This window comes from Euprymna scolopes, chromosome 25 (assembly GCF_053919585.1).
Source record: "Euprymna scolopes isolate OS-2025 chromosome 25, ASM5391958v1, whole genome shotgun sequence".
In the NCBI taxonomy this organism is placed as follows: domain Eukaryota; kingdom Metazoa; phylum Mollusca; class Cephalopoda; order Sepiida; family Sepiolidae; genus Euprymna; species Euprymna scolopes.
Genome location: NC_136506.1, coordinates 79,868,357 through 79,880,856, shown reverse-complemented (window position 1 = coordinate 79,880,856; position 12,500 = coordinate 79,868,357). Strand labels below are relative to the sequence as shown.

Below are 12,500 nucleotides of genomic sequence, written 5' to 3'. Positions count from 1 at the left end.
ACTTCAAGTGAAATCAATCTCTATAATATTCTACTTGTCCATTTCTTTGTTAGCCCATACGTTGTCGTTACACTTTCAAAAAGGCTAAATAAAATTTTTGAAGGGCAAACTGCTTCAAAACAAAGCCAAATTTGTGAAATTTGGCTTTAAAAAGTTCAATCTAGCAACCTTGGACAAGAATCTAAAAATGACTTCCCTTTTACACAGCTTCGTTTTCGAATATCGTTATAACAAACTTCGATTTTCAATGCTTCGTAGACTTCGTACGGCTTAATAACATGTCACGTAAATATATATGTTGTTTGTATTTCCCAATAAAGACTTTTCTATGAGTCGAAAGTATTAATTTTAAATAAATTAATATTAAAAAAGTTACTTTAAAAGTTTAAAATTAGTGTCTGTGTTCCGTTTTATTTTTATTTTTTTTTTGTTTTTCGCTGTGGATTTTGTCCGCCTTATTTCGCATTGTTTTTTTTTTGTTGTTGTTCTTTTTTTGTTTTTTTACGAGTCCCTCCTTTCGTTCGGCGTAATATACCGAACCTCAGGCACTTTTATTTTTGTCATAATTGTTACGTAACCGATCTTTGTGGTTTGTTACATTATTTAAAAAGAAAAAGAAAAAGAAATCTGCATTTTGATTGGCCGCGCTGCTGAACCGTATTTAAATCTCTTATTATTATTATTATTATTTTTTTTTTTTTTTACAAAGGCATCACCACATTATCAAGGCTCAGAGGCCACTCAAGGATAAGGGTTAAAGAGTGTACAGTAGAAATTGGTCAATATAGTAATCATTAGTAATGAAAATTTGGTAAATTTAATAACTTATATGGAACGGCTCATCAAGAACTTATTTACTTTAGACTTGAACACAACCATATTGTAGTCAACCGGAAAGCAGGAAAACGGAAGACAATTCCATAGGCGTGCAGTTCTAAGAAAGAAGCTTTGTTCATGGAATCTACGTTTAGGTTTAGGCACAGATAAAGAGTGGGGGAAATTATTGATAGTGATTACAGCTAGACGAGTGTTTCTTGTGAAAGTTTGGCGAGGGGGGACCAAAGATTGAAGCTCAGTTGAACACTTTCCATGAAAATAACGATACAGAATTTTTGAAGCCTAAACGCTTTAAAACAAATGTAAAATAACAGACAGGATAATAATAATAATAATAATAATAATAATAATAATAATAATAATAATAATAATAATAATAATAATAATAATAAAAAAAAAAAAAAAAAAAAAAAAAAAGGAATGAGTGTTCTGTTCTTGCATGAATTCTAAACTTGGTCCAAATGCGTCGGAAACAGTGGTCACAATCAAAAGAATGATGAGGGAGTGCAAGGTTCTACAAGTGGCCGGATGATATGAAGTAGATTTCGGAAATAAAATGAGTACAAATCACGAATTGATACGCATGGTATCGATCACAGATCATGTTTATTTGAAGAGATATGTTTAGTTCTTTTTTTTAAACTTTTTTGTTTGTTTTTTTTACAAATAAAACTTTAAAAATAAACAAATAATAATAATAATAATAATAATAATAATAATAATAATTATTATTATTATTATAATAGCGGTAAAAATAAAAGTACTCACCATGACAATAATTCTACCTAGAAAAAAATCATTGACCCACGTAGTTCAAAGTTGCCAAAAGGTCAATCAGTACTATAGTTGTGCCAGTGAGAGCATCACACACACATTATATATATATATATATATATATATATATATATATATATATATATATATATATATATATATATATATATATATATAAAAAGTTAAAACTCTGTGGACTGTTTGGGTGTCCTTGCTTGCTTGAATCTTGTGTTCGATTATTGGGTGATACCATCTTTTAAAAAAGGGATAACAGATGAATATATATATATATATATATATATATATATATATATATATATATGTATATATATGTATATATCCTTATATACGTGTATATTTATCCTTATATATGTGTGTATATATACATATATATATATATATATATATATATATATATATATATATATTAGGATAAATATAAGCTATATATACGTATAAGAATATATATAAGGGTATATATATATATACATATCTATATCACACGCGCACACACACACACACATATATATATATATATATATATATATATATATATATATATATATATTGTATTTTAATTTATTTTAAATTGTTTTTATTTAAAAAAATAAAAGATATGTAAAACCTGCTTAATTAGAACGAACGAAAAACAGAATGGTGTTCTTTTCCGAGCCATAGTCGAGCCTTGATAATAGCTCAACAATCGAAAATTAAATAAAATACTACTAAAGTTTTTTTCGCACAATCGGTGACATTTATTGGGTGTGTTGCTGTTAGTATTTTGTTTAATTTTCGATTTTTGAGCGATTATTGCCGCTCGAATGAGATCGTTTTTTTTTTTTTTTTTTTTTTTTTTTTACTTTTCTACCTCAACACGCTTTATATTATTTTTATTTTGAATTAAAAACACTTTAAAATAAGTTAAAAAATAAATGTAACTTTACCAGGTAGGTAGAAGAGTCACATATATTGCCTTTGGTAACATTTATTTGTTGTGTATTAATTTTTTCACTTCCGTTTGTTTTTGTTTTGTTTTTTTACTGTTAACTATCCTTTAAAAAAAATCACTGAATCTAATTGTGAAGCAGATAAATTTCTTGGAATCTCACTTTCTGATAAATAGATTTGCGTTTAACTTTTTTTTTTCAATTTAAAAAAAATTAAGTATTCACTTATTAAATTATTTTTCTTTACTAATTTTCATTCCAAACAAAACACATTCTCACTTGGATGTAAGAGTCTAACTTCTGCATGTCAGTACAGTAAGGGAAGCAAGAATCCGGGATGGATTTCCAGAGTCTAGCAGTTAGAGGGAAGCCTGTCCTGCTTTATCGTTGTTTTCATGGTAAATGCTCATCTGAGCTTCAATCTATGGTCCCCCCTCTCGCCAAACTTTCACGAAAAACACTCATCTGGCCGAAATCACAATCAATAATTTCCTACACTCCTTGTCTGCGCCTAAACCTAAATTTAGATTCCACGAACAAAGTTTCTTTCTTAGAACTGCACGCCTGTGGAACTCTCTTCCGACTGCCTGCTTTCCAGCTGACTACAATCTGATTGTCTTCAAGTCCAACGTAAACAAATTCTTGATAAACCGCCCCCTCCTAAGTAATCCAATTTACAAAATTCCCACTACTTATGTTTGCTACGCTATAATCACATTGATTAGTGTATACACATTAACCCTTATCCTCGAGTGGCCTCTAGGCCTTGATAGGCGGTGCTTCTTGTGTAAAATTAAATAGAAAAATTACAGTTATATAGTTAAATATTTAGTGATTCATAGACTATTAGAATAGAAGACTTTCCAGTATCTAAGGATCTCTACAGTCCAGGGGTGGGACTTTGCTCCTTGTCGGGTTAGTCGGGGGGGTATTTGCACTTGTGCTTCGAGTTCATCGGAACACATTCCATTAAAGTACTTGCAAAATAGACACAGGGCGGTGATAGGACAGGGATTAGAGTTTGGTTGATGGTGCTGAACCAATTAGGTTGGAGACTCTTTTTAGGGGACTCTGCACAAGAGCAAGAGACTAAAGGCAGATGCACCAGCCCAGATGTGGCAACAATGCTCCTTGCATGGGCGAATAGTTGCTATGAAATGTACAAGCTTTCTGACAACAACGACAAAAAAAAAACTTAAACTTGAAAAAGTATTTACGATTTTGCTTATTTCTGTGAATTTTTATCATTAAATTTATTTTTTAAATAAAGATTCGTACTTTTAGTTGCTTTTAGTTCTAAAGATTCGATATGCAATATTTTTTTTTTTTTTACGAAGTATCTTACAGTTGCAATTGCTTTCGTAGCACGAACTAAAAAACGGTCAATATTGGAATTATGGAAATAAGATAAAGTTCGCATTTCAGGCGTCTGAAACCATTACTGGTAACTCACGTAAATTGTAGCTTTTCTGCAACTCATTTTGTTATGATTTAAAAATTAAAAAAATGAGAAAGAAAAAAAATTGCTTAACGATTCTATTCTTCTTTTTTTGGTCAAAACAACTATTATTTGCGATCAAGAAGTTACCTTTTGTCATCCTCAAGTAATATATATAATTTTACGGGAAATACTTAGTCAATCAAACAATTTTACATAACATTTCATAAGCAGAATTCTGCGTAAAAATAGTTATTCACAAAATTTGGCTTAATAAAATTTGATTTATCCAACTTCGTATAAAAATTAGTCATTTATGCAATTTTCTGTAATAAATTCTGTGTTAGAAGTTGATCATTTTTACAATTTTGTGTAAAAAAGTTGGTCATTTACACAATTTTATCTAAAAAAAAGTCGGTCATTTGACAATTTTGTGTAAAGAGTTGGTTATTTACACAATTTTGTGTAAAAAGTTAATCATTTTACAATTTTGTGTAAAAAGTTGGCCATTTTCATAATTCTGCAGAAAAAAGGGGTTAAACTATCCATAGCCACAGTTTAATTTTAAAAATTGTTATTTAAACATTTTTATGCAATAATTTATTTTTGTTTGGTTTCATACACAATTTTCTTAAAGAAAATTTAGTGATTTGAAAATTTCAGCACAAAAAAAAATTAGTTGCACAATTTTGAGTAAGAAAATAATTATTTAAACAATATTGCGTAAAAAAATGTATTTTACACGATAAAAACATAAGACAAAAAATATAGAAATTGGCAATAAAATCGATTTCATTTTAGTAAATTTTGTCCGATGAAAATCTTCAATTTGCCATCCGTTGGATGGGAAATGTTTTGCTTTTTTAATGGATTAGAAAGTTGGCAGTATTTTCTTTTTTTTTTTTTTTGACTCAACGAAATCGTTATAATGTCCATAAAAGACTTAGGGAATATCAGAAGAATTTCGAAATTTAAATAGCCAAAATAGAAGAATACTAAAAAACAAAGCTTCTTTCATTGAACTGTGCGCCTGTGAAACGCCGTACTTTCCATTCGACTACAATATCGTAGCTTTCAAGTCTAATGTAAACAAGTTCTTGTTGAGCCGTCCTCTTAAATAATAAAATTACACCATTAACGATTACTACACTAACACCTTACATTCAATCACGCTATCCTTGAGTGGTATTCGGACTTTGATTGGTAACGAACATTTTTAAAGAATCATCTTTGAAGAACTCGATCCAATCGGAAGTTTCAAGTCGACTTCGATCAAACTTTGAATCAGAAACATGCAAAATTTTCGGCAAAACGTGGCGAACGACGACAACTATGGAAAGCAGTAAGTGTTCAGGATGCAGTTAGGAGATTCGGCGTTCCTATCCTGTCGCGGTTAACCACCTGACGAAGGTCAGAGGAATAGTTGGTCGAAACGTCGCGGAACAACAACTAAAAAGATGGGATAATAGTCCGCAATAAATAAATGAATGAATGAATAATACTCATCTCAATAAACACTCAAATTGATTAAATAATATATTTTCGTGGTTTTATTAAATATATACCTTTTTTTCGTTAGCTTACATGTTTTATTATCAAATTACTGTTAATGCCATTTTTTTGTGGTACTTGGCATGCGTCATACATTCTACTTTACGCCGAAAATGAAAGTTTAAGGAGAATACCAAACCACACGCGGTCCCTTGTCGGTATTTTTATTCCGGTTAGGACAAATGACATAAATCATATAGTATTTCCGAATTTTCGATTTTCGAGCGATTATCGAGGCTCAGTTATCACTTGAATGATTTGTTTTTCATTCGACCGGTTTTACACTGCCTTTATTTTTTTTTAACTAAAAAACACTTTAAAATAAGGTAAAACGCACAAAACATTTATCAAGGTTAAACGAGTAACTTATCTTGCCTTTGGTAACATTTATTTGTTGCTTATTTATTTATTATTATTATTATTATTATTATTATTCCATTTTTTTTTTTTTTTGCTTTGTTGACTATTTTGAAAAATCACTAACCCATCGTGTGCTGACCAGGCTCAACGTTGCTTAACTTCGGTGATCTGAAGGAAACCGATGTGTCAACGTGATTGTGCTGTATATTGTACTTACATTCTAACGATGCTGTTTTTGCTGAATATAAATTGCGAAGTTTTCTTAGCGAATAAGCTTCTTATTTGGAATTCAACCTAATTTTGAAAAAAAAAAACAAAAAAAAAATACAAAAAATACAGGAAAATCTGTGAGATGTACGCATTAGTCACGGAACAAAGATGTCAGATCAAAATAAAAATCACTTAAATTGATTAAGTAGTTTTATATTGAACGAAGAAAATCAAGCTTTATAAGTAGGCAAAAAAAGGGGACTGTCTCGTGTGACCATCTTGAAAAATAAAAAACCAAGGTCAGATAGATTTACAAGAATTCAAACTTGCGAGATCAGCCTTGTAATGCTAACGATTTAACAATAATCGCTTTAAATCGTTTAAAATATGTTTTCCTTATGGGACGGTTCCAATATTTTTAGCGATCCTAATACAATTACCGATCCCGTACTAAATTCCCTATTCCGATACAATTATCGATTCCAATATAAATCTCTAAATATTTAACCATAGAGTTGTTGTTTTTTCCTGATTGCCGTAAAAACACGTTAAATGTGCAGATATTTTCTCAGACGTAAAAAAATACACTTGTGAGGAGGGGGGGGGGTGATCGATAGATTTTAGGTTTAAAAGCAATAAATATTTACTATTTAGACATTACTACCAACAGTGAAAGATTTTGTTTTAAACAAAATCACATAAAAAATAGAGACAGTTAAAAGAATCGTTTTTGGCATCGGAACATAGGCACATATTTTTCCGATTCCGATACCCCCAAAAGTTCCGATCTTTCCGATTCCTGATTACGATTACGATTTTAGTCCCTTTTTTGACTCTCTCTCTCTCCATCTTTCAAACTGCATTCCTCCTTACGCGACGAAAATTCACAGGGCAGGTGAATGTGGGTATAATAGATGAATATTTGTACACCGTTTTTTCTTAAAATTTATTTTATATTTAATCGGTAACAATATCTGATATAAGGTTGAAATAAAAGAAAATTCAAACTTAAACAGTTAATAAAACATGTTAAAAAAAACACGTTGAAAAAAGAGTTAAAAACATATTTTATCTGAAAAGGAAACACTTGATAAGTGAATAGTCCTTAATCCGCGGAGTTTCGAAGAAATACTTTCCTTCTCATCAGAGGGTAGGAATTAGCAAAATGCGGGATCGGATTTTGCATACAAAAGTATTTGATGAAACTGCAAGTAAGTCAAAGATCTTACTTGATAACAAAAAGTGAAGCAGAGGGACTATGGTGAAGAAAAAGGTGATTACACGTGAATGGATAGTCTGGTGAAAGGTAAATTATCCAATGACGGTAAAATCCAAAAATATAAATCCAAGAAAGTTAATTGAATTTATATATATATATATATATATATATATATATATATATATATGGAAATTCTGAGTTAAATCGTGTATTGTTTGACAAACGAGTAGACATAATTATTAAAGTCTTTTCCTTAACCCATGGATTTTCAATGAATGGCTCATCTCATCGGAGGAAATGTTATTAGCAAAATAGATATGGGTAATTATAAATTTGGCTTATTAGCACATAAATTGAAAATTAAAATTGAAAGGACTTTATGTTCACATTATTAAACAACCTGTAATCTTACGGCCTTTCAGTATTTCATTTAAATTGAATCACTTGATCAGTTTACGCGACTTTTGGAATATGATATTTCCGTTCCGTGATGGCTACGTACATTATAAATATTTTTCTGCAGTTCTATTTATTTATTTAGTTTATTTAGGTTGAGTTCAAAATGATTTCCGGCACGTATTTGCAAGAAACACAGTTAAACATTTTAAAGAGATCGTCTGTGAAGCCATCAATGAATGCAATACTTTCGACGCGATTTCGACCAAACTTTGAATCAAAAATATTAAAAGTTGTCGCAGTTTTAATAAGTTTATAACTTTGATGTTATCTCATGTCTTGTATCGTGCTTACATTCTAGAGCGATACGTTTCTGTTCAAAGTTAATTGTAAGGTTTTCTTGACGAGCAATATATTTACTAAAATGAATCCGATGCGTTTTTTGCTAACTTTTAAAAAATAAAAAAAATAAACTTAATTTTTTGTTTGTTTTTGTTAGAGCTTATTTATAAACGTGATAGTACTTACCTTCGGCGTGTATTTCCTCGGTGATAGGACTTGGCTGCAAGAATTCAGCGGTGGACGACGACTTGGGCACAGCAGACATGGATGCAGTGAGGTCGTGACTTGCTTTCTCGGGTGGCATCGGCGGTTCTCGGAGATGTGATGTGAGGTGTCGAAAACCCGCTATGCACCCGGAATTGACTGGAAATTCAAAACGGGTGGTTTTTATGTTGAAGTGTATTTAAGAATTAAAAAGAAAGAAAAAAAAAACACTACGGAATAGAAAGATATTGGAATTGAAACAGTTTGTAGTTAAAACGTTGAAAAAAAAAAAGAGATAAAAAGGAGTCGGTTTTTTTTTCTTCTTCTTCTTTTGACGAAAGGAGGAGATGACGCTAATAATACTAATAATAAAAAAAGGGGGCCGACAGTCGGAGAAGTTGAGAAAAGGGCCCGAACGAATCTGTAAGAGAAACGCGATTGTTAACGTCGCTGATCGAAACGGAAACTACATGGTCACGGCGTTTCACAGCTAATTTAAGCGGATTTGTAACAATAAAACCCTGGAGTTTGTAAAGACTGTGACGCTATCAGGGCGATCATGGCTTTGTCTCGCCGTGGTCAGCTCGAGACTCGATCGTTAATTATTAGTCGATGCGTAGAAAGCTGCCAGGTGCTCCAAGAGACCCGGGCGACCCCTGGGGCGCCCGCGACTGTACAAAGGCGTATAGATCGTTACGCTGTCTCCCCTCTATGTCCGCACGACCCCCCTGTTTTTTTTCGTCACCCCCTCCCCCAGGTGTTTGTGTTTCATCCGACACCAACGTATGCACCAGGAAGAAGAAGAGGAAGATTTTGTACATTAAAATAACAACGGTGTGAGAAATGGATTTTTTTTAAGTCAATGAAATTCAGAAGACGACGTGTCTCACTAACGACATGGACGAATAGCGAAGTTAGCTGATCGGGGGTGGAGCCGACAATCGCTGTATTGTGTCCGTTTTTGTTTTTGTTTTTTTTTTTTAATTTTTTAAAACTTTTTTTTTTTTTTTTTTTTTGAAACGCGGATATCCGTTCCAGGTGATCCGGTTTAAGGACACCCCCTCTCTTCCCAGAAAAAAAAAATAAATAAAAACTTCTCGACCCACCAATCAGACCAGCCAGCTCCCTAAAATACAAGATTTAAATAAAATAAAATATAACAAATAAAAACGTTTTTGATAACTTAAAAAATAAATAAATAAATAAAAATAAAAAAGAAGAGAAAAAATTTAAAGAAATTGTCAAATATTTGATTTGTTTATTAAATGGGGGCTGTTGACTCGCAATTCGGATTGGGTCCCCTATATTTGGAGTAGCCGAGATGGTTGGGTTGCGTGGGTCACATTTTAGAGGGATGGACGCTGAGTGAATACTCGAGCACTGTCATAAATTAAATTTGAATGGGGCGAATACTTGGTTAGGTAATACTGAGTTTTTTTGTTTGTTTTTTTTTTTGTCTTTTTTTTTTTTTTAGAAGGGACCCCACCCCAGTGATGCGCTGCAGCAGACCATCGCATTCACACGGTGAGCGATTACCCCACCCATCGTCTCCGTCTTCGTCTTTCTTGGTGCACTGTAGCATGGATATAGATAGGAAGGAGAAGGGGGAAACGAAGAAAAGGATAGAGTGTCGGCGGAGGGGGGGGAACCAGATAAGAAAGATAAATAATAATTATAATTATAATTATAATTATAATAATAATAATGATGATGGTGATGATATCACAGGAGGAGGACGAGGAGGAGGAGATTGTGGAGGGAGTGAAAACAGAAGCTAATGGTGGGAGATGACGGAGTGACGGAAGCTCGACAAACGATGGTGGCATGACAGGGATGGGGCGTATAGAGTACGGGGTGGGGGTTGGGTAAGAAAACTAAAAAGAGAAAGAGGAAGGGAGAGAGTTGGGATGAAGAGAGAGAGAGAGACAGACAGACAGACAGAGGGGAGAAGAAAAGGAAAAATTGGGATGGAGAGAGAGATGAACACAGAAAGAGATGGAGAGGTATAAAGACACACGCGCGCGCGCACACACACACACACGTACATATATATAGACAGAGAGAGAGAGAGAAAGAGAGAGAGAGAGAGAGAGAGAGAGAGAGAAAGAGAAAGCGATGAAAAGAAAAACGGCAGATAAACGGAGAGAGAGATGAAGATGAAGAGGATAGATAGAGAGAGAGGGAGAAGTATGAAAGAGAGGTGTGTGTGGGGGGGGGTAAAGGCCAAAAAGTTTTCTTTTATTTACTTACGTTATTAATACAAAAAAAAAACATAATTAAATACATCGAATAATTAAAATTCAATTTAATAAACAAAAAAATATAATTTTCAAATCAAGCAACGGAAATGATAAATATTTACATATGCACTTTATACATTTAAAAAAAAAAATGAAATTCGAAATTTAATTTGAAAAAATAAAAAATGTTTTCAGAACACGGGCGTAAACCGATCGTAAGGAGCTGCTAGCCCCCCCCCCCACCTCCTCTCCTTTGAAAATAAAGCAAGAAAAGAAAAATTTGAATTCGAGAGGAGAAAGGGGGAAAGAGGCGAAGTCGAAGCGCACACACGCACGCGCACACACGCACAAACTGATGCAGTCAATGATTCTTTAAAAACATTCGACTCCCCCACCTCCACCATCTTCCTGTCCACCCTACGCAGGAGGAGTCGAATGTTTTTAATGCTAGTAAAAATAAATGAATAAATGAATAAAATAATAAGAAAAAAAAAACAAAAAAAAACGCACCTTTCATTTTTAGCTGACTGACTACACAGTGGTTGTCACGAGGCGAGCCTTAGACGGACGACGAGAAGACACCAGTAGAAGCCCCCAACACGAAACACACAGCCCCTCCCTCCCTTCTCTTCTTCCCCTACCCTCAATTTCTAATTCTCCCCCTCCCCACAATTTCTTTATTTTCCGCCCTTACGGTTTGACAAGAACAACAACAACAACATGCTTCTACAGTCAACAAAAACTTCGGGCCCCCCTTTTTTTTTTTCTTTTTTTTTTGCGTGAAATTTTTAACGTTTGAGATTTCAAACTTTATACTCCTAAAAAAAAAAAAAAATAAGACGTGATTTATTTATTTACAAAAGATTTTTTTGGTGATAAAATTTTGAATGCTTTATTTTACGAATAAGTAAAAATTGAAAATGATTTTTGCTGATTTTTATTCGATTCTAAATTTGTATTTATTTTATTATGTTTTTTTTTATATTATTATTTTAATTATTTTAAATAATATGACAATAGATTAAACTCGAAAAATAAATTCTGAAACTCGTATAAAATGATTGATTAAATATGCGTGTATCTATCTATCTATCTATCTATCTATCTATCTCTGTATATATACACACATATATGTATATATATATATGTATATATATATATGCGTGTGTGTGTATATATGTGTAAATATAAATGTTTACATGTATGTATATGTATAATTATATGCATATATATATATATATATATATATATATATATATATATATATATGCTATTTGTTTTTGTGATACGTTTTGAATAAATTCAATTATTTACGAAAGTGCATTTTTACCTAAATGCGATATATATATATATATATATATATATATATATATATATATATATATATATATATATAAATTTGTTTTGCTTTGTATTATTATACACATAGATTCGAAGAAGTTGTCAAAAAGCAAATATATAACAAATAAATGTTATCAAAGGCAAGATAAGTTACTTTTCTACCAAACTGGATATATTTTTCGTGTTTTTATTCAATATAACATGTTTATTCAGCTCGAAAAACATACAGTGTTTACCGATGTATTGGAAAATTCAAGATGGCGCCTGACTCTCTCTTTAACACGGTAAGTTTGGAAAAAAGTGTTATAAATAAAAAACTAGACAAAATACTGTTAAAAACTCGCTCAATATATGTTACCGTGACATAGGTTGACATATATTCGGTGGATTTTTAACAGTATTTTGTCTAGATTTTTTTTATTTATAACACCGTTTCCCAAACTTACCGTGTTAAAGAGAGTCAGGCGCCATCTTGAATTTTCCAATACATCAGTAAACACTGTATGTTTTTCGAGCTTAATAAACATGCTACATTGAATAAAAACACAAAAAATATATCCAGTTAGGTAGAAAAGTAACTTATCTTGCCTTTAATAACATTTATTTGTTATATATTAGTTTTTTGACAACTTTTCCGAATC

General features: G+C 32.0%; 1 protein-coding gene across 1 annotated transcript in view; it reads right to left on the bottom strand.

Annotated features, from left to right (window-relative positions):
• The window catches only part of LOC145247459 (protein lin-28 homolog), a 224,628-nt gene extending 215,954 nt beyond the window's left edge, over positions 1-8,674 (bottom strand). The window contains exon 1 of the mRNA XM_080109243.1: positions 8,261-8,674. Within this exon, the coding sequence (XP_079965369.1) occupies positions 8,261-8,378 (118 nt within the window). The 5' untranslated portion in view covers positions 8,379-8,674. The remainder of the gene's footprint in view (positions 1-8,260) is intronic.
• Positions 8,675-12,500: the final 3,826 nt, after the last annotated feature.